This window comes from Phragmites australis, chromosome 8 (assembly GCF_958298935.1).
Source record: "Phragmites australis chromosome 8, lpPhrAust1.1, whole genome shotgun sequence".
NCBI lineage: Eukaryota > Viridiplantae > Streptophyta > Magnoliopsida > Poales > Poaceae > Phragmites > Phragmites australis.
In genome coordinates this window covers 14,355,958-14,379,066 of record NC_084928.1, presented here as the reverse complement: position 1 = coordinate 14,379,066, position 23,109 = coordinate 14,355,958, and the positions used below count along the sequence as shown (strand labels likewise).

Genomic DNA, 23,109 nt, shown 5'->3' with positions numbered 1-23,109 from the left:
ACCTAAATGAATAGGAGAAGAAACATTTATGAATTTCAATAAGCACTTTGAGATTTGGGTCTCTTAGCTCTGCAAGTTCGGAACTTTGAACTCATGTGAATTTGATTTGACTAGATTCCAAATTTTGAACTGCTAGCATTGAACTCCGTCAATGACAAGAGGATCCGAACCATAAATAAAACATCAGTGCTAAATCAGAGGACCTGTAGGCTGTACTGTACTTGGTCCATACGGCCAAATTAGGATTCAAAAGATTCGGGTAGAAAACAGTAAAAATCTAGCAAGTAGCCTGCAATGTTCTGACCATACCCAACCAAATTTAACCAGGCACGGACTCTAACCTGAGCTGCCTTGGTTTCGGTGCACCACCTTGCTTACCGACGACCAAGAAAATCGACAAGATCAGACCGTTTGTTCGATCAAATCGATTTGTTTTTGAAGGATGATCAACTTGATTTGGTGCTGACAGAAAGACTGAAGGCAGCCATGTCATTTCTTGGTGTAACCGAGATCTGGGAAGAGATCAGCTGGAGTCCGCCAAAACAGGGGACGGAACAGAATCATTGTATAGTACCTCTGAACGAATCCACAACGATCAGAGGGAGAGAAAGAGTGAAGGGATGAGAGAGAAAGCAGGTTTTTAGATTATCTCTAATCATATTTTTTTTATTTTGTTCTTTTTTCGATTTTTTTCTCTGTTCTCGTTAATTTTATTTTCTTTTTTCTATAATAGTTTTTCTTCGAAAGAATTGTGAAGGGAAAGTAGAGAGAATCCTATTCTGAAGAGGATAACTTAAGAATTAAAAATCGTTAGAGTATTAAAAGAAATAAAAATCGTATCATAAAGAGATTCTTAGACCTTAAAACAAAACCGTTGGACTTAGCAACTTCTCACGTCGCGTTTTCCTCAGTCACCACCACCCTGCACATACACTTCTGCCGCGCCGCATCCTGCAGTGCACGCATCACGTGGCGCAACAGCCCACGAGAACTCCTTGGTCAAATGCTCCATCACTCGATCCGCCTCCACCGGTATCGCCGGATCGATTGATTCCTGGAGGCACAGAGCGATTCATCTCTGAATGCTTCTACCCATTCCGGTGAGATCCCTCCTCTCTTCTATTTCTTTCAGGGCGAGTTGCCCCCATTTTGATCCATTTTCCCCTTTGCTGTTCTTGGAATGCGATATCGCTTCGTAGATCTGCGTTTCCTGGATGGGTTTGTGCCTTTCTTCCTTTCCTCTTCCGTTCGATGAGTTGCAATATTTCGCGCCCCTGCATTTTGCAGAAAGAAGAAAGGGCGTCCTAACCTTTTGGCCGTTCTCGATTTGTTGCTTTAGTTCCTCACCCTTTCCACCAACAAATGCTCGCGTTTTGATGTGACCGGAATCGATCAATAGCAGCCCTTGCCGCGCCAAAGGGCTGCTTACGTGAATCTGCAGAGCTGCTTACATGTTTCTCCTGTTGCAATGCGCCCGCAGGAAACCAAAAGGGCCTCGTTTTGGTGTGGACGATGGAGGATGGGAGCCACCGTGCTCTCCTTTTGAGTGGAAAAAGATGGCACCTTTGATGGGACAATCCATCTTTGCTGATCCCTAGCACTTGTTTATTTGCAAAGTGGGTAGTGCTAGATCTGTAGTGTTCCATGATTGCAGTTAGTGGGAGGTTGGGCAGGCTCAGCGGTCTATTAAGGCCATAGGAGCCAGACATCAACCAACTTTTTCAGTTGGGGGGGACGACCTCTGCATGTGTGGGTGTACAGTCCAGTTGTGAGAACTGAGAAGTCTCACTGTTGGAGGGTTGATGGATCTGAGTTGGAGGTTATTTCTCGTCTTCTTGATTTATTTCGGATTGTTGGTTGATGTTTTTGTTTCTTGCGCATTGAGTTGATGATTTTCTGTTTTTTTTTTTTTTTGCGCTTCTTGGCTGCATCCGTGCATGTCTGAATTTTTCTGATCTTTGGCCGTACATGCAGATTTTTAAAGGGAAGGCTGCACTTCAGTTGTCCAGGGCAGTGCCAAGCTTGAATCTTTGATTGACCTGTGCTTGTAGAAGACTTTTCAGTTTCTGCTGCCTGGGCAGGAATATAATTTTCGTTTGTGAGAGACAATGGCTACTGAGACTTTGCCTCAAATACTTCCAGCAGTCCCGGACATTCAAGCTCTGAAGCTACATTCCCAGAATGGTTCCTCTTTGGAGATTACCGGGCTGAATAAACACAGCGCATCGGAAGCAAGAAGGTTGCCAGAACCAGATAACTTGAGCAAACCAAGTTCTGAAGTGGAGCCAAAGGAACAGAAATCAAATAACCTGCAAAATAAGCCAGTTGATCGTGCTACTTCTAACAAGATTCCTACGGAACTTGTTCAAAATAAAATGGTTTCGGAGTGTCCTGTAGATGAAGAAAAGAAAGTTGTGGAGCATGGGAATACGGAAAGAAGCTTGAAACCATCTTCGACATTCAACAAAGAGTGTGGTATAGCAAAGGCAAATGGAAGTGGCAGTCTGATCGAAAGATCTGAGACAGGAGAAAGGGGAATTTGTAGCAGATACAGGCCAAGCACTAGCAGTAATGTCAGTAATGAAAGCTCGTGTAGCAGTATAAGTAGCATCACCAAGCCTCATAAGGCAAATGATTCACGATGGGAGGCAATTCAGATGATCAGAACTAGAGATGGGATCCTTGGGCTGAGCCATTTTAAGCTGTTGAAGAAGCTAGGCTGTGGTGACATTGGTAGCGTGTATCTTTCAGAATTGAGTGGAACAAGGAGCTATTTTGCAATGAAGGTTATGGATAAGGCATCGCTTGCAAGCCGTAAGAAGTTGCTTCGATCCAAGACTGAGAAAGACATCCTGCAGTGCCTGGATCATCCTTTTCTTCCTACATTGTATACACACTTTGAGACTAATAAATTCTCATGTCTGGTTATGGAGTTTTGCCCTGGGGGAGACCTGCATACTCTTCGCCAGAGGCAGCGTGGCAAGTATTTTCCAGAGCAAGCTGTTAAGTATGTCTGATCTATTATACTTTATCCCATGCACATGATAGACTTCTCTTATGTTGGATTCATCATTTTGTTGTTAATTATTCTAAATATGTGGTATCAAGGAGATGCTATGACTTGTTTTGAGTTCATTTATGGAGTGGACTGCCAATTAGCTGCATAACCTCGAGTGGACTGCCAATAAGGAAGTAGCATTTGCAATGTTAAAATGCATAGGACAGGAAATGTTTTCATTAATTAATTTACTACATCTTGCATATGTATACGTTACAAAAAAAAAAGCATCAAACAGAACGAAACAAATACAGCATACAGTGACGTGAACGCTCTAGTAATCTTAATGTCATTCCATAAAATGTTACTTTTTTATTTTGACTATTTTGCAACTTTATTTATTTCTGCTAAGTTAAGCCGACAGTGTTGTTCTTGTTCGACTATTGAGCTGCTTTACTTATAGGATATTACATTTGCTTGTGAATTGCAGATTCTATGTAGCCGAAATTCTCCTTGCAATGGAGTACTTGCACATGCTCGGTATCATATACCGCGATCTCAAGCCTGAAAATGTCCTTGTTCGTGAGGATGGGCACATCATGCTATCCGACTTCGATCTCTCCCTACGCTGTGCAGTGAGACCAACACTAATCAGATCATCAGGGTTTGATGCAGAAGCACTTCAGAAGAACAACCAGGCTTACTGTGCTCAACCAGCTTGTGTCGAGCCATCCTGCATGATGCAGCCATCATGCACAGCCCCCACAACATGCTTTGGCCCACGACTCTTCTCTAAGTCAAAGAAAGATCGAAAACCAAAGCCTGAAGTTGTCAACCAGGTCAGACCGTGGCCCGAGCTGATAGCAGAACCTAGTGATGCACGGTCTATGTCATTTGTCGGCACGCATGAGTACTTGGCCCCTGAGATTATCAAAGGTGAGGGTCACGGTAGTGCTGTTGACTGGTGGACCTTTGGTATATTCTTATATGAGCTTCTGTTTGGAAAAACACCATTCAAAGGCTCAGGGAACCGGGTGACACTTTTCAATGTCATTGGTCAGCCGTTGCGTTTCCCTGAATACCCAGTTGTAAGCTTTCCAGCCAGAGATTTAATTAGGGGTCTTCTTGTCAAGGAACCCCAACAACGATTGGGTTATAAGCGTGGTGCCACAGAGATAAAACAGCACCCATTTTTTGAGGGTGTGAATTGGGCACTGATACGCTGTGCGAGCCCTCCAGAAGTTCCAAAGCCTGTTGAGGTTATGAGGCCCCCGAAGGTGCCTGCGTTGACATCAGGGACTGCTGCTTCTACTAGTGCTGCCCAGAAAGGTTCTGATAACTATTTAGAGTTTGATTTCTTTTAGGGGAATAGGAAGATTTTTGCTTTTTTTTTTGGGTAATGTTGGATAAAGATTTTTTATTTTTTTTTTGCATCTATATTTTGTTTGCAGACGAAGTGTATGTAGGTTTTTGTCTCTGTCAACCTGTTTCTATTCTTTCAAAGTGAACAATTGGATGTTCAAATTGCTGTTCCTCAACAAGTTCAAATTTCTCACCGAGTCAAAAACTTTACTTCGCGTGATATGCATATCTAAGTTCAGTATTATGCACCTTATATTTATCATTGTAATTTCTCAAAGCAACTTTTCTTTCTCATGTAGCATTTCGTTTTCAAGTTATTAGCCGTAAACTTTATCGGTGCATTATAATGTGCTGGATCTGAATCACACTCGGTGACAGATCTTGCTAAGTACTGTTTTATTGAAGTAATGCCCCCAACAAACTAATATTAGCATATCAACTTGCACTTCCTTACCTTGGTACTGATGACTTCATATAGTTAACATGATGGCAGAAGCAAGCATTCATATCTCAATACAACTTATTAATTTGTCCTAATCACTAAATAGCAGATGCCAATCAATAATTATGCTGATAAATATCCTGGGACATGGCCCAATAGGACCGACCGGCCCAAAAGCCCACTCGTGGGTGCTGTTCATGGGCGTGAACAGTTCCGCATGTACTATAGTGGTGGCCAGACTCACACTATTTCTTAGCCATTAAATAGATTAGGGTTTTCCATTACTTTTCAAATTGTAATAGATTACTTAGGTGCTAAGTTAGCCTCTCTATATAATAAAGAGAGGCAAGAGAGGCAAATCATTGATAAAGAGATAAGCAAGAATTAAACGGAAAACCTTTCTTCTTGCCGTCCAAGCGCGAGGCGTTTGACCGACCCTCGCCTTCTCTCTCTCACGCCGCCGTCTCCTTGCGCCCAAACTATAGCCGGCAACCTCCATTGTCGCCATCTCCCTCCTCTCCTCCATCCAATAAACAACCACTATAACATCTAGTATCATAGCCCACTTTGACATTATGGATTTCGTCGGAGAGATCGATCCTGCAGTCAACTCAAGATCTACATATGCAGATACGATCGCGAAGGACTGCATCGACAACGACAACTGCAGAGCTATTCCTTGCGTAAACAATACTCGCGAAACTGTTCCGTCCATGAACAGTACACACGACACTCCGATTTCCTCCGATCTTCATGCTCCACTCGTCTTCGATACTACGCCATCATGGGCTAATCTATGTCAGCAACTTGAGGAATACCGCCAAGAATGCCGATAATTGTTTGCTGATTTATTCACTGTCCTCAACGGCCTTCAGGATCCAAAGGAAACTACACTACCTCGATGGATGCTTTCTTCATTCTGCCACCTGCCACACTATTAATCATCGACGCATCTTCAGCTACTTCACCATCGAGAACCATCATCCTCCCCGATGTCATTGTTCCGTCATTAGTAGCTTCATCGAAGATCATAACAAATGCTTCTCGACAACCATCGGCAGATGAACACTCCCGCAATATCGCCAACACGCTGAACATCGGTGTTCCCTCTGTCGGTCTTCCACTTTATCTCAACACCAGGCGGTGCTGCCTATGTCTCTATAGGTGTGCCCGACGACGAATCCTCCGCCAGAATCGACACTGTTCTCCATGACTTCGCCAGGCCCGCCACCATATCGCCTTTCAAGATGCTTCTTCCAGCCTCTTCTTCCACCTCAGCGCAAGGCGGGCAGTTCCATGTGGATTCTACTACACGGCGTGAACAGTACCCATGATATTGTTCATCAGGAGTTGACCGGCTTACCTGACCTTCTTATGCTGTCCACAAACGACATCTTCTCCAACACGAATGACGTAGTCTCATCTTCTGCAGAATCTATGTAGAATGTGACCGGAGACTTCCTTTACATAGCCCACAACGTTCAAGAGGAACACACGACCGCTACACAGGATTTTGCGGTGTCCGCGGTCACGGAATCCCTCACCTAGGCTTATGGCACTTCAACAACTGTGGACTCTCGTTCGCCATCCACATCCGACTTGGAATTCACACTCAGGGCAGGAGGCCCCAAGGCGTTTGATGCCACTGAACCACTGCCGATTTGCAAGTCCTTTGGTGGGAAACCTTCGAGCTGGACACCAAACGACCCTACAGCGATGCTAATCCGACGACGACTTCCGTACCCAGTGACGCGGATCGGCCACCTGATCCAACCTCCTCCACCCCAAGTGGGCCGGTCAATTCTCGGGTTACCCCCTACATCTCTCCGACAGCGACAACTTGCCTCTGCTCGTCAACCATCTCCTTCAACGACAAGTCCTCTACACCCTTAGGTTCATCATCCCGTACATCGTCGTTCACATCCTTCTACAATGGAAATGTGCGGTACCCCTCGCCGGTACCTTGCCTTCAATGACGAGAGAAGGCTCCAAGGTCGCAGCCGTCTCCATGTGAAATGACACCGCCGCTTCTACTTCAACAACGGCGGAGTGACCACAAACCCCCCACCTGCATCGGATGTCCCCTAGGCGTGCTTTTTCGATGGCCTGGACAACACATGTCCTTCGTGTTGGATCGATCAACTATCCTCTTCTACTGCAATCGACCAAGATCAATGATCGTGCCCATCCGGTTGTCAACAACTTCATCTTCGAGTGTTCTACACCGACAACGGTTGCTCGACCTCCATTTCATCCAACAACCATCAACGTTCAGGAGGAACATACGTCCACCCTTCCTATCCACACCATCTCCAACAAGGTCGTCCACATCGTCACACAACATGCTTCGGAGACTGACCTTCGTCACTCTTGGGATGGTCCTCATTGCCTACCTGCTTGTCTCATTCCCATGGGAATCAGGAGGATCAAATCTTCCAATGGGCACGACAAGGATGCATGTAGATACAAGGGAGTACTACACTTCAATCATCTTCAAGGGATTCTACGACATCTCCAAGGACGTCATCACCATAATCCATGTCTTCTCCAAGCTCATCGCCAAGTATCTCTTCTTCGTCAACATCAACTTAAGGCCATTGTCGTCATCATCAACACAAGACGAATGGAGTTCTTTATCAACCATCTCTAGCACTGTCTCGTCGCGCTAGAAAGCCGCATAGGAGAACTCGTTCGTCACCATGGGCTTCCTCGGACTTCAATCATGGCCCCCACCTTGCAGCATGCGAAGCTCTCCCCAATTAGCAGCTCGTCCTCGAGCTGCAAGTGAAACGGGGAAGAGATGTCATGGGTCATGGCCCAGCCCATAGCCCATTAGGGCTGGCTGGCCCAAAATCCCGCTCTGTGTGTATGTGAACAGTACTGCACGTACCGTAGCGGCGGTCGGGTCCACACCGTTTCTTGGCCATTAAGTAGATTAGGGTTTTTCATTACTTTCTAAATTGTAATAGATTACTTATGGATCAAGTTCGCCCCTCTCTATAAAGAGAGAGACTATCAATAAAGAAATAAGTAAGAATTAAGAATTAGAAGGGAAACCCTTCTTCTTGCCGTCCAGGCGTCTGGCGTCTGGACGACCCTCGCCTTCTCTCTCTCACACTGCCGCCTCCTTGCGCCCAAACCTTAGCCGCCGGCGACCTCCATGGTCACCATCCCCCTCCTCTCCCTCCAATAAACAACCACCATTACATAAATGGGTTGACTATTGGTATAGCCATCTCCATGATCACCATTCTCCTCCTCTCCTTGCAATAAACAACCACCATTACATAAATGGGTTGACTATTGGCATAGCCATGTGTTCCTATCTCTTGTCCCTTCTCAGCAATCAGGTTTCTAACTAAGATATCACTCCTCTCTTTTTTCCCTTTTATCCGTCTTTTGGACACATGAGTAAATAATGTACCATTCTTCTGGCTGCACAAAGAGTGGTGTGTTGCATGTGCTTGCCATTCTGATCAGCTGGAAGCACTAAGCTTTCTTCAGAAGGAGCATACTCTGTGGTTGCTGTACATATATTAACATGTAACTTTCATGTGTTTTTTCTTACTATTACAGTAAATACAACTCATCATTTCATCTCCAGCAAATAAAAAAAGAACTTAATCACAAAACAATTCAGCCAAATGCTGAAAAGTTTACACATAAATCAATAACTTTCAAAAATAAAAACATTTTCAAAAATGTTAATCGCAAACTTATGCTGTCCAGTGAAAGTGACTGAAACAGCAATCAGACGATAATCACAACGAAAAGCATCTAAAAAACTTTGTGATTTTCTTTCTTTCTCTGGGACTGGGTTCACTGTCTTTTTTGTCGTAATTTGTAGCTGCTTTATCATGATTTGGTGTAGATGATGGTGGCGTTGGGTTGTTGGATGTGCTGCTGTTATTTACAGGAGAAGGTGACAGTGGTGGTGTTGGATCAGCAGTTGTCGCTGTTGTCACTTCTTTGCCATCACAGATAATATTGACTTTGCAGTAGAGAGGTGCGCTCTTCTGTACCTGTCCTGCTATTGTGCTTCCTCTCTTCAGCTTCCTGTGGTCATTCTCACAAATTCAGTGTATATTTGCAGAAGTGATAGGCAAAGAATTTTGCATTTCTGTTGATTGCATGCTGCATGGTATAGGCCTCACCGCACGTTGGACTTTGAAACCCCAAATACTAGCTGCTCTATGTGCAGGACAGGAACAAGTTTGATGATCGCATTAGCGATTTGATCGCTCTCGATGAGGTACACATCAACATTAACCTGAATGTATGAGAAGAATGATATTTGAGTCTTCAATTTCAATCTACATATTAATTGCCAATTTAAAATGTGTTGCGAACTCAGAATCGTTCAAGAACTGGTCCAGATGCTTTACCTGAAATTTGCGGCACTGGTCCAGGAACTTCTGCAGCATCTGTCGCCTTATCGATCTCTCCTGGTTCAAGTAAGTTTCTATCTGCTCTGGGCTCGCTTGGCTCTTAGGCATCATTCCTACTATTTCAGAAATCGAATGCTTGATATGTCAGATTCCTCACAATTAATATACTTCTTTTAACTGAATATTGTTTATAGCTCAGCTGCAACGTATGGACAGTAACACATTCAGAAAATTCTGTTGCAACCTGAGAGTTCATTTTCATCAAGTCGTGTCATTGTGTCAAAGACGGGAAGCTTGCATAATGGAATCCTACTGTGCTGATTTTTGTTCAGACTTCAGTGGCTGTCTAACATCACATCGCATACTAGTATGTGCCCTACTCTCCACGGCATCTCACAAACCTAACCCCTACTGTTTGCTCCATATATTTTGCTAGCCTCGCTTGCCTGGAGATCAGAATTTGTATATGATCATAGAGAATAAATTCTGAGCACTCATGTGAAGCAAGATTCATGTTTTGTTCATGAAAATATGCTTTCGGGTTTATCCCTGCGTTGATCCAACGGATCGAATTGTTCGTTTGCAAAATTCTATGTCTCGCGAGTAGTGATGATGATCAACAACAAAAAAAACACAATTTGGAGGCACAGGACATGTTGCACCTAACACGTCATGGGTGGCTTTGTTCATATCTCCAGTCGTCCATGAGGTCAGCATCAACACTTTGGAACTTTGATGTTGTAACTTTGCAACGGGGCCAAATCCAAAGTATTCTTGACGGAAGGGACCCACAAGGCTCCAAGAAAACTCCGGCATATGAAAATTACACCTTTGAAAGTTCCAGTTACGAGGGCAAAACTCTAAAACCAGTCCAAGAACTTGATCTTCTTCTATTAGGACCATCTTTGATTCTTACTTTTTCTAAATGGTGAGAAAACATATTTGTTCTAGTCAGCTAGAGGAAGCGTGAACTATGGCCCTGTTTGTTTCTGCTTATCCCCCAAAACAATCGGATGACGAAGGTAAAAAAAGCAGCTACAACCTAGCAACCATACAATAAGCAGCACCCGCCAAACAACGCTACACCGTAAGCACTATGCCCAGTTAGCATCTCGACCAGGGCAGCCTGACAACTCAACAGGCGGAGCTCTGCTCCCACGCTTGACTATCCGACTTGGTCGGCGGCTCCCACGCCAGACCACAAGCTCAAAGGTGAGTCCTGGGATATCGGAACATAGCCACTGTCGCAAAGTGCCGAGAGGTGAAGAGAAGCCCTGCCGAACAGAAGAATGAAGGGGTCGGAACATGGAGTGCCCTACAGGAGTGCCACTGAATGCAACACCAAAGAAACAGAGGGATTCTCCAAAACAACACCTTCAAAAAGGTAGCGGCAAAGGAACCACCGTCACTCGCTTGGGAAGCAGAACAAGGTTTTCACCCGAAGAGATCCTAAGGGAAAAACACGACGCCTCTAGGGAGGGTGACGCTCGTGAGCACCACCATCGTCGACAAGGAAAGATGCTTGTCAGGGCTTTCGCCCTTAGTTCCCCCAAACCACGGCGCAACCCAGTGGAGCAAAAGGCTCGACAGGTTGACCAGACCACCCCCCTATAAGAGAACAATAGGCAACACAAGAGCACAAAGCACCAGTCAGCAAGAGATGACTGTGGACGAAGCCCCGGACTATAACAGTGCACAAGATGACAGTCAGGGTAGCACCAATGTCGTCTTGAACAGAGGCCAGCCATCGCAGAGAGCACTAGAGGCTACATACGACTAGAACAGATGCACGGTGCGCCCAGGCCAGCAAACCGGGGGTGGGGAAGCCGGAGACACCCACAACAAGCAAGATCTGGCCTCATTGCCCCAAAGTCCCCACGACCACAAGGCCCGCTAGTACTTTGCCAAGCCAGCTGTCCTAGCTAGCACCCTAGAGCCAACTGACCCAAAGGCGACGAGCTAAGGCGGGCGGCCAGCAGAGGAGCAGCGGGTAGTAGAATCGGCGACGAGCAAGCCACCGCCGTACGGGACGCTGACGGGAAAATGCCAGGGTAGCGCCTACATGACCACATCGGGCCCTAGAGGGTGGATCCGGTGCCGTCAGTAACGGATTAGGCCCTGGGACACCCGGATTCGACCGGCTGGAGATGAGGGTGGCCGGAGCTGCCACCGCGGTGAACAACTAGTGGGGGAGGAGAGGGAAGGGAAGAGCAGAGGGGGAGAGAAAGAACTACGACCGAGACGCCCTGGCTTCAAGGCCGGCGACAGGGGGGGGTGGGGGCAAATGCCGAAGGCCGAGTCCAGAACAATTTGGAGTGCTTTGCGCTCATCGGAGCAAGTTTTAATCACGGGTGCATGCACAGTTGCATACAAGGCCTAAATGTCAGAAACCAAGATGAACTGATGAGGCCAGAAGAAGCAGGTGGAGTACTCGATCGCTTACATGGGGTGGGGATGCTGGTGACCACGGGGAAGACGTGCACGAGGTAGACGAAGCTCTGCGGTTTGGTGAGCCGCCGCAGCGCCCATGACAGCGCCGCCATGCTCGATCGACCCTTTCCAACTGCCACGTACACGTCGTCGACGGTGGCGTCGCCGGAGGAAGCCGCGCCCTGTGCGCCGGAGGAGGGGGAGCCCTGCCGCGGCCGTTCCTCCGGCTGCAACTCCTCTATCTCCCACGTACTTCCACCGTTTGTATCGCTCGGCAGGCCGCCGGCGTCTTTGAGAGCGCCGGCGCTAGCGATATGATGATCCTGCTGGGTACCTGCCGCATCGGCCATGTACGCGCGCGCCTTGGCCTCACCCCCTTATGCGAGAGAGAATGGCAAGAGGAGAAGATGTGTTGTGCCAGTGTGGCTTGAGAGGAGATGATATGGTGTACGGGTAGGTTTATCCTAGTTTGACATTTTCGAGGTATTATTCAATCGGTCCTGCAGCTAGCGAGCTATATACAAGCTATCTATTCGACAAGGGGCAGGCTTGAGAATTGTTGCAATGAAAAAGATAAAATGACAGAAGAAAATTAGAAGCAGGGACTAATTTCAGGTTGTTGTAATGTGCTAGTAGCTAATGATAAAAAAGGGTCTTTTAATTCAATTGGAATTTTGCAGTTACAACTTAGTAAAAGATTACTCTTTTAAAAATTCGTCGCAATTATGAGACGTCCATGCATTTTAAAATTCAAACTTTGTAACTTGTAACCAATAATTAGGTTAACTATATATGAGGTTAAGTGGTATTACTAGATTTGTACATTCATATGATCATAATTTTATAATTAGTAACAATATAGTTTAAGAGAAATCTATAGTTCAACTTAGATGATGTTTCAAATCAAATCGAGCTTTATAAAAAAATAGACGGAGTGAGTAACTAAAAATACTTACCGACGAGAATAGATAAGTATATATATATACACATAATAGTGCATAACTAAAAACACTTACCGACAAAAATAGGTAGGTCTATATTGTTCATCTTGTAGTACTTTTTCTGGCAGTAGAGCAAAGAGAATAGAGCCCTCACCTGTACAGCTGAAATTGCTCTTTGTTATAGGATGTTAACATCTAAAGATTCTGAGCATTTCTATGCTCACTTTAACTAAATTCAGAAGTGGACACATCGATGGAAGGGTTGTACCTGTGTCGCTTTTTTCGTGGTTTAGGGTCAGAACGACCGACCGACTGGCCTCCTAAAGAAGGCCGGGTCTCTTGTTCTTGTTAGACTGGTGAGAGTACATTAAATCATACGCAAAGCTGGTTTTTCAGACGCTGGGACAGGCACGTATGAGCGTGAATCATGAATTTTTCCAGAACGGGCGTACCCCTGATTTCATTACACAAACGCAACGAAATTACAACCATCCCCATCAATCAGTTCGCAATATTTACAACAAAAACGTGAATCATGAATATCTTAAAAGAATCAAATAATACTGAATACATCATGGCAGTAATGAACTAAAGATTATTGGCGAGGGCGTGGACCAGGAGCGGGAATATGCTCGCGGATCGCGGCCGGATTCCCCCTCGACGCCGTCTCGCGGTCAAACCCAGAGCCTGCAGCAGGCGCCTTCGAACCGTCCGCCGCCCGGAGACCGACCGGCATCGGCGACTTTGGCGTCCACGCTAGCTGCTGCTACGCGCGTTTGCGTGTAATATATTCTGGGTCTGACTCTTGGTCGGACCACGCGCCGCGCTCGGGCGGCCGGACGGGAAAAATGCTTATTTCGACCGTGCGCTGGGTGCGTACCTTGCTATCGATTTGTCGTGAGGCTAACCTTTCTCCCACCACCTTTCTTCCTCCTGCCATCTCCTTCCACCTCCGTCACCTGCCCCCAACGACCGTCACCCATGGCCGGAACCTCGACGACCGACGCCCACCTTGCAGCCTGCCTCGCTCCCTCCGCCTCGTCCCTGCCCGAGCTTACCGGGCCCGCCCCCGCCCCCGCCCCGCCCACATGATTTTTTAGTAAGTTTATGACCACCCACACAACATTAGCAAAACGTACTTCCGGAGGGAGCCACCTATTATCGACCGGGTTAAATACTGATGCTCCTATTTACAAATATGAGTATTTTTATTCGTTCCAGCCAAACCTTAAGGGTTGTATTCCCCAGAAACTTCTAGTTATTCTCCTGTATTAAAGGTTCTAGTGACATTGCTGCTATTGCTGGAAGTCCAGTTTCATTTTGCTGGGAATTCTCTATGAGTTTCTAGACTCCGTGAGTGCACATCTTACTCGTAATTGAAAAAAAAATATTTCCATTACATAATTGTTTATATGGTATGATCGATGGTTGCACATGATGTTTCCTAAAGACATGCATATACGTCGTACCTGCACCCTCCCGCAAGGCCTTCCGCCGCATAGCCTCTTTCCTCCTGACTAGTGATACATGCTAGTTCCTAAGCATGATTATCAGCCCTAATTATGAACAGCAACATGTCAACGAAGCAGTTGATGCAATATTCATCAACTCAGGGGATAACCCTTTCAAGCTTCTGAAGGAATCCATCAAGTAATGCAATACTCTTAAGTTTTAATTTAACCGCAAGGACATGGTTGTTTTTGTTCTAGAAGTGGCTCACTTGCATCTTCATTTAGGTTGCTATCCAAGATCAAAGGAGCCAGTCATATAGAGGACAAGAAGGAATATGCTGGTTCTTATGCTTATGTCACCTGATTTGCTAGTGTTGTTAGTCTAGGTCAGCTCCTGTTTATTTTGTGTTTTGTCAAGTATGTTTAAATTCAACACAAATATCAGATCCCTGCAAACTTGGACTGGCTTGGGTGCTGCACCTGGGATGCATTTTACAAAGTTGTTAACCCAATAGGTATCGAGGAGGGGCTTCAAAGGTATACAAGAACTCATTTTGTCCACTTCCTTTTTTTTCATGCCGGTTGTCTTCATGTGTTTATGTCGGTGGCTACTTTTAGTAACATCGTTAAATTGAAAATGGGTGAAAATTTTAGTACTTAGAAGTTAGAAATTAGCACCCATTGTTTAAATCCTGGGTCTGTCACTAGCCAACGCCACCTTGCTGCCGTGCTCTTAAAGCTTCTGGTTGGAGAGCATCATTAGCGTTAGAGAGGATAAGGAGGCATGTCACATGATTAGAAATTCGATTAGTCTTCTATTTATATTAATAAAAGGACATAATCCTCCTACCACGGTGGCTTGGAAAAAATATAAAACTTTTAGAAAAAGAAGCAAAACATTCGGTCCTTAGTTTATTGGACCCGTCCTATAATTGCCAAACTGCACAGATGGATGTAATTGCCAAACTGCAACATCTCTTTTCAATCGCGTACGCATGTATGATGTATCGGTTAGGAAACTTGAAATTTCACAATTGAATGTGAGCTTGTCTCGATCTCTTGAAAAATTTGATTTTATCCCTTAGAATTTTTGACACTATATATACAGTAGTAATCCCTCATTGTAAACACAAATAAATAAAAAAGAGAAAATATTTTCCTTATATCGTGTCTCCTTTACAATTATTTTTTTAGATCGTTGGACTATACGCAGTAGCAGTAGTTTCTCAACACGTTATCAGAACGAAGCTATATTAGAGATCAACCTAGCGGAACGAATCTGCATACGACCGATCTGCACTGCATCGGTATCGTCATCGAGCGGGCAGGTCTTTGGCCTAGCCTATATACCCTACGTGGCACGAATCACTCGCAAGAATTGAAAGATTCGATCGATTCGATACGTATTCTCGCTACTATTGTTTTTGCGTCAAAATAGATCTGAATCGCATGAACATTAAAGCGTATGCATGAACATACGCATGCGGCACGAAGTTCGCCGCTGCTAAGGAAAAAAAAATGACGTGAAGCAGTAGTGGATCCAACCCAAAAATATAGGTAGGGCGGAGTCACCCGCTCCGCTATAAATCAATGCCGCTAAAGATGAAAAACATGATACAGAGAAATCAGTGTGAAAATCTTACCGTCGAAAAGAAAAGATAGGACGGTCACCTACCTCACTCTATTGGTCGGTTCGCCTTTGACGCGAAGGCATGGTATTTGCATGTCGGTCCGGCTTGGGAGTTGCCGTCGATCTGTATTTTGTGTTCAACCATTGGTGAGGCATGACATGTGGCCGTATTCTGGCACCTACGTGCCGCACTACCGCCCTTGTTGGCCGTGCCCAAAGATCAACCTGAGGCCCTGTTGCTACCCACGACACGCACAGGACTGACTATTGTTGCTCTCCGTGGAGAAGAGGAAAAGCGGTAGATGCCCTGCAGGCCTCGCTTGTGCCGCGTCGTGTTACCGCGTGCTTGCCTAGAAGAAGAACGACCTGCAGTTCATGCTTGCTGCACGCAGTCCGTGTAGCCCTGTACAGCGTGAATGCATGCAAGCACTGTAGCGCGTGAATGCATCACGGCACCACGCGAAAACACATCGGTCATGTAGCCATGCTGCCGTGCTCCCCGGCCACGTGCTGCACCACTGCTGCTGCTGCTCGACATCCGTACGCTCCGTGCCTGGTGCCACCCGCGCACACCACACCTTGCGCCACTCGTGCGCACCCACCGCCAGTTCGGGTTGGCCCCACAACCACCACCACTGAAAGCGAATAGGGGACGGGTGGAAACCCTAACAACGGGTGGAGCTACAAATGGGTTGGTAGCCCATTAGTGAAAATTAGGCTCAATAAAAAAAGAAAAATCGACGGAAAAAAGGGAGAATCCACATGGGTTGGATAGAAAGAATATGAAGGGGCCGAAATTGAACATTAAACCCTATAGTTTCTGAAAATTATACAAATTCTGAAGTTTTGTGTACAAACCATCGAACTTTGTAGAATTTGAATTTTGTATCTATTTTAGTAATTATGTAGTATTTATTTCTATATTATTGTTACTATTTAAATTGCATGTTATGTATTTAAACGCAGTAATATTGATATCATAGCATAGAAAATATCTGAAAATTTGCAGTAATCTAATTTAGCAACACGATGCAACTTTACTAGTAGTAATACTTACGTCATTTGAATATGAAGATGGCTGGCATCATGAACAAGGAGTTCACTGAGTTGAGTGCAGATGGCTGCAACTATCTCATATGGGTATCAGATGTCTGAATTGTACTTAGAGCAGAAAGGCTCCGCGCTACCATTGGCTTAGGAACAAGTAGTGCAATGGTTTCCACGGAGGATGAGAATAATCAGACATTCCATTTTCTCTGCCACTATCTCTCCCCAACTTCAAATGATGAGTACATAGCAATGACCTACGCTAAGACACTATGGAACGAACTGCAGGAGTGCTTTGAGAGCCTTAAGTACACCATGAAGCCTCTTGCAGAGCAAGAATGGGTCCGGCTCCATTTTCTGTGACTAAAAGCATGTCAGAGAGTACAGCTCCACGTTGCACCGTATTTGCACACTCCTGTGTCTCTGTGTGAAATAAATCACAGAAGAGAAGAAAATTGAGAAGACTCTTCACTTTCCACCCAAATACGGTAGAATTCGCACACAATCACTGTCAATCAAAATACAAGAACTATTCTGAACTGATTGACGTGTTCATAAAAAATTCATAAACAAGAACTTTTTACCCTAACCACAAGGAAATGACAGTAGTCTAGAAGTGAATCACAGCTCTTTCAAAGCAAGCAAAAACCACAATAAGAAGTAGGGGAAGGAAGGAAGGAAAGTGATGACAGATAAGATCAAGCCTGGTGATGATAATGACAAGACAAAGAAAGAAGTCAAGTCATATGGTGAGTAGAACCAGAATCTGCAATGCACCAAAGCATGTTATGAAAGTATACCAGAAGAAGATGCAGGAGCAACCAGAAGCACACCTCACCACTGCAGTGGGGGTGGAGATGGAAAAAAGTAGCCATAATTGAAAGGGTAGCATCTCACATGAAAATTGATGATGCTCCCACACCGGTAGTAAAAAGACCTACTAATGAAGGATGAAAAGGCCTCTACTTTACCCTCCACTACCATAGAAGATGCCATAAAGGATGAAGCGGAAAAGAAAGTCATTATAGAAAAAGTGGCCAAATATTTCGCAGACTCTATCTAGAATTAGACTAATTAGCTATTTATTTAGTTGCTGAATTTAGAAGGCTTGATTGAATGATTGAAAGCTCTAGAAGAGTAAGCCTGACTGCAAACAATATTTTTGGTATTGAATAAAATATGTGTGGCACCTGCATGGAGGAAGTGTATTGTGGGTAGTGAAACCACAAACACCATTTTAAGAGAAAAGATATATTTTTAGTCTATCAGAAATAGCTCTGGAAAGGTGATGATTGTCACTGGTAGTGATAAATGCAAAATAGATTCTGGAAGAGCCATAGTCATACTACTTATGGGAATTACTTTGCACATCAAAGAAGCATTGTTGTACTTTGAATATACAAGAAATCTCTTAAGATATTCGCGCTAATGGTTTCCACGTAGAAACTGGTGAAGATCCAATGGCTACCTGTGTTGTGGGTGGCCATCAGGTAGTCCCTCTTTGAGAAGTGGCTCATTGCCCTAGCCACATATTTCACAACAAATTCCCTTTGTTGTTCCATCAAAGAAATCATTGAATTTTGGGGGTCACGGAATCCGAAGGGCTCCTTCTTACTCGTTTCTTGTATGAAGTGTCTATAGATAAGAAATTAGTTAGATTGGAGAATTTAGTGGTAATAATTAATGAACGTCTAGTTTGAAAGGGCTTACAATGTAAAGCATCGCAATAACCCCATGTCCAGGCCATCGAGGTTGAAGGGGTCATATAAGTCGTTGAAACCCACAAGGAAGTAGCTGTCCCCAGTCAAGAAGTAAATATTTTGGTAATATAATACAATGGAAACCTTCTTCTCTCTACAACCTTGTAGGTAGTAATTATGCAACTGAACACAAGGTTGTCCCGCCCGCCGAAGAGGATCTGCTGACAGCAAGGGCTTCCCAAGCTTGAATTTTAGGTTTTCCTTAGTCCAAGCTTCCCCTATCCAACGCTTCTTGGCGATTGAGTCCTTACGACTTGGATTTCTTCGGTAGCTGCTTCTTGGACCCTGGCCTGGATTTCTTCTTCTCTGGGCTGCCCTTAGGTTGCTTACATGTAGATGGTGGAGTGGGAAAATGCTTCTTCTTCTTCTCTGGGCTGCCCTTAGGTTGTTTAACTGTAGATGGCGGAGTGGGCAAAGGTGACACAACTAGCGCATCTCGAGGCTGAGGTTGGGGTAGTGAACTTGAACGTCTAGGTGGATCACTTGTAGATACCGTGTGCACCACGATGTCCCCCTCTTCCATTGGATGCTTTGAAGACGAGCTTGACTCAGTTTTTTATCTCATCATTGGGGTGGGGGGGGGGACGGGCAAATCTGTGTCCACAGCATTGGCATATACAAAATCCATGAAGACCACGGCATAGTCAGGATGTATTGGGACCGTATGTAACACCTGGACATTTGGATGCACTTGACTCTTTGCAACCTCAATATAGTAGCCTCCGGGTCTTATGACCAGCGAGCACGACGTGGGCCTATCGAGAAGGTCTATGGTATTGGGCTCCACAGATGGAGAGAAGACAGGTTGTTCCTCCCTGGAGGCTTGACTACCCTTGTGTCCAACAATGGGGCTATCACCCACTGGTGCACTAGGAATTACGACTCTCTGTACCGCAAACCTTTGCATGATGTCTTGATAAACGATCTCCTTGATTGATTGGATCAATGCTTCCAAATCTATTGGGATCGATCTCTTCCTCTTCTTATACATCCTGATGTATTCGGAAAAACCTAACTTCCAACCCTGGAAACTGGACATGCCTCGAACGCGACCTAGGTGCTCAGGGTTTCCTAGCACAGTGGAGAGCATGTCATGTTCTCTAACCCTGGTGAATGAACCTTCAGAGGATTAGGTTGCTATTTCTTTCACCTTTTGAAAGATTGTCTCGATTTCGCTAGATTTGAAGGTGATTTCTCCATTGTCTGATAGCGTACCCCTTGCGGGCAAATACGGTTGCGATCGTGCAAGGAATTGCAACCAAGGATTCTTGCGGCCTTCGTTGGCTAACTTTGCATCCTCCGCCTACCATTTATCCCTTTTCCCCACGTACCCACTTGTGCTCAGGTTGTGATTCTACTTGTTCTTTGCCTGAAGCTACTTCTTTGTTGAACTCTCCGTTTGAAATATCTTAGAGCTCTTCAACGCCACAAAAGCTTCCCAATCCTCTCTTTTAATATATAGGTACTTACTGAAGGGCTCCAACTCTTTTTCCATATACTTGTTCACAAGCTTGCTCTTGTAGCTTCTCCTAAGTTTGGCGATCATTTTCATAGTAGCCCTGTAAGCCTTTACCTTCATGTTCTCCGCGAACTCTAGAAACATATTGACACCATCATTGAACAAGGCATTCTTTTGATCCACAGTGAGGTCATTGAACTTCTGAAGGGTCAATGGCACCCCCTCCGGAGCATTAAGGCCAGCGAGCTTCCGCAACATCTGCAGGGTCTTCTTCTCTATAGGCATGTTGTCATCATCAATTTCCATAACAGTAATCTTTTCCGTCGACCACTTTGCTAGTACCCTTGCCTTTCATACTTGTGCTTCTTTAGAGGATCCCGATGACTCGTTGGCAGACATCTAGTACATCCGAATATGCAGATACAATTGTATAAACTTAGTAACTATATTCACTTTTATATGAATTTATGAAAATATGATGTATTTCTTATCTAAAGTGAAAGATGCTACCTAATTTCTAATAGGCAAAGATAGGTCCTAATTCCATTTGAGGATATGTGGCCCGAGTAGGTTTCCATGCTCTTGTACGGTTCTGGAGAAAATTTTGGCAGCACCTCCTCGTTGTTCTCTAAATACACATCTCGACAATGAGCTGAGAAGGTGTGTATCCGGATAACAACAGGGAGACACCACCGAAATTCTCTCTAGAACCATACAAGAGCACAGTAACCTACTACTCGGACCACATATCCTCGAACTGTCCAAAGTACGTAGACAATTCGGGAGCATCTTCTTATAAATATGATGAGTTGTCAAGTCATATTTATAATCAAACACTCCCAAACGGGAGATGACATAATAGGTTACGCAACATAAATTTATTTTTGGGATTTTCTTACAAATTGAATTTTAACCATCATGAACTTGTTGTGCAATATGTATACATTAGTGACAATAATATACAGCAGCAGATAAGCAAGAATAAGAATTAATGTGTGCTGTCAGGACTCAACATAAGCAAGAATAAAAACAGGCAAACATGGAAATTGCATGTGCCAAGCATATAAACATAAAAGAGCACGTTTATGTTATGAAGTTTTACTTTCAAAAAGTGGGTTACGACTGATGTCGCCATCCAAACGCCAAATTGGCTATCTCATATTATCGGTATGTATGACAACACACTCTTAATTCTTAGATCATTCCCAAGAATAGCATGCACTGTAGCCTCCATATTTATACATATTGAAAAGCAAAAATTCAACACGGTTGTGCTAAACTGCTAACCATTGATTCATATACCCTCTATCTCCTATATTACCATAAATACTACATAGATATCGCAACTCAAGGGTCAATATTAGGAACACGTAGAGCTTAAGTATTCGATAGTAAGTGTTAAATGGGTAAGAGAACAGCACGCCTAATTTATCTGTGCTAAACTGCTAAGTTCATATTGTCGCACCTAAGTAGACTACGCTGTCACACACAACCTCACTTAGCCACTGTCATCATCGAGTAATATTATCCGACATACCATTTGCATTCACCCCTAGCACACAAAGTATGGCAAGATGCATAGAAGCAACTCATAATGGCAGATGAGGACAATGGCAGTAGGCGTCGGCGAGGAGGGGACGACGTGAGGCCTATCTCGACAGATAGGACGATGCCGGCGCAGAGCACAGTGGCACTGGCTCCTTGGTGTTGGGGTGGTCATCGAGGAGGAGGCGACCACATTGTGGGCTCCTCATCATTGGGGTAGTTGTGGACGAAGGCGCAGGGGAAGACAGCATTGGGGAGGGGGGGTGGGGATGGTAGGGGGACAACGGCGGCCTCGGGGACGACCGGGAGAAGGAGGCGAGGAGGAATGGGCGACGGGCACAGTGGAACTTAGGAAAGATCGGAGGCTAGGGTTCCTGCGCCTGTTATTTATAAACATATCATTAGTGGTGGGTGAATTTACAACCGGTCACTAGTGACCTCTTTAGTGACGTGTGACGTTATCATCCATCACTAATGTGATCATCCCTCTATTTACATGTATACTGGCTGCATCCTGAAGCAAAGTCAGGATTTGGCAGTAGGATAATCCGATGATGAGAAAAATGTACTCAATTAGCTGTCTCACTTGCATTGTTAATTTAACACACTTTTCCATTAACTGACCTTTTAATTAATTTAGGATAAATAAGTTCATCACTACAAAAGAAGGTTCATTAATTTAGGATAAGTAAGTTCATTAAAAAAACCATCCGGACTATAGAATAAGGGTGCTAATCTAAATTTCTAAATTTGGATTACCACCATCAACCTAGGTAAGTAATGGACTATTATCTGTCCATCTTCTCATCCTCCTCCTCCTCATCATCATTAGTCATGTCGGAGTTGCCGCCCATCTCCTCCTCCTTCTCCTCATCGGTGTCAGAGTCGCTACCCATCTCCTCATCCTCCTCCTCCTCCTTCTCACCGTCGTTAGTGTTGGATTCGCCGCCCATCTCCACCTCCTCCACCAAGAGGTGTGAGATGACCTTGTCACTGACAATGGAATCCGCCATTCCCTCGGCTTTGCTGATGAGTTCCGTCTCATGGACGCCGTGAGTGATCGCCTTGTCATTGGCAATTGCTTTCTCCTTCTCATACTCCTCCTCCGTCTCCACCTTCAAGAGGTCCCAATTGATGTATTCGTCGTCAGGGGATGGCATCGAGGATGATGATGCCATGTCCTTGTCGTTGGCGGCCATAGACGACACTGGATTAGAGGAGTAGGGCGGTGGGTGCGGCGACGAGGAGGAAGCTTAGGATGTGTAAATCGGAGGCTAGGGTTCCCGAGCCCGTTATTTATAAAACATATAATTAGTGACGGGTTATATATGTGACTAGTCACTAATGACCAGGTCTCTCTGTCCTGGGATTCGATCATTAGTGACGGGTCGTAAATTAACCCGTCACTATCTATATCTTTATTGACCCGTGAAGTTCTCACCCGTCACTAATATGCTCATCCCTCTAAGGGATTTACCTGTATATTGGCTGCATCTTGAAGCAAAGTCAGGATTTGACAGCTTTCTTCTCCTGCAAACATATCACAAATTTGAGGTTACATTGGAATTCATACTTAGGTTACGCATGTACACTAATTAAGGGGAACAATCCACATATATCAAGATTTAGGAGAAGGAGCAAAATTGTTGATTCCAA

General features: G+C 44.8%; 3 protein-coding genes across 4 annotated transcripts; 1 reads left to right on the top strand and 2 right to left on the bottom strand.

Annotated features, from left to right (window-relative positions):
* The first annotated feature begins 904 nt into the window (after window positions 1-904).
* LOC133926682 (protein kinase G11A-like) lies at window positions 905-4,565 on the top strand. Of its 2 annotated transcripts, none has more exons than XM_062372707.1 (3): window positions 905-1,100; window positions 1,975-3,007; window positions 3,489-4,565. In XM_062372707.1, exons 2-3 carry the CDS (start codon window positions 2,109-2,111, stop codon window positions 4,360-4,362), a joined length of 1,773 nt encoding a protein of 590 aa, XP_062228691.1. In that variant the 5' UTR covers window positions 905-1,100; window positions 1,975-2,108; the 3' UTR covers window positions 4,363-4,565. The 2 variants fall into 2 exon arrangements, with proteins under 2 accessions (XP_062228691.1, XP_062228692.1); XM_062372708.1 differs by lacking the exon at window positions 905-1,100 and adding an exon at window positions 1,145-1,819.
* A 3,664-nt stretch (window positions 4,566-8,229) lies between these two features.
* On the bottom strand, window positions 8,230-12,095 carry LOC133926681 (U-box domain-containing protein 35-like). Its single transcript, XM_062372706.1, has 4 exons — window positions 11,634-12,095; window positions 9,188-9,306; window positions 8,957-9,072; window positions 8,230-8,858 (listed from the first exon to the last, which is right to left on the bottom strand). The coding sequence occupies exons 1-4, from the start codon at window positions 11,968-11,970 to the stop codon at window positions 8,564-8,566; spliced, it is 867 nt and encodes a 288-aa protein (XP_062228690.1). The 5' UTR covers window positions 11,971-12,095; the 3' UTR covers window positions 8,230-8,563.
* Window positions 12,096-22,241: 10,146 nt separating this feature from the next.
* LOC133927623 (acidic leucine-rich nuclear phosphoprotein 32-related protein 2-like) lies at window positions 22,242-22,652 on the bottom strand. The gene has a single exon (XM_062374073.1). It carries the CDS (start codon window positions 22,650-22,652, stop codon window positions 22,242-22,244), a length of 411 nt encoding a protein of 136 aa, XP_062230057.1.
* Between the last annotated feature and the right edge of the window lie 457 nt (window positions 22,653-23,109).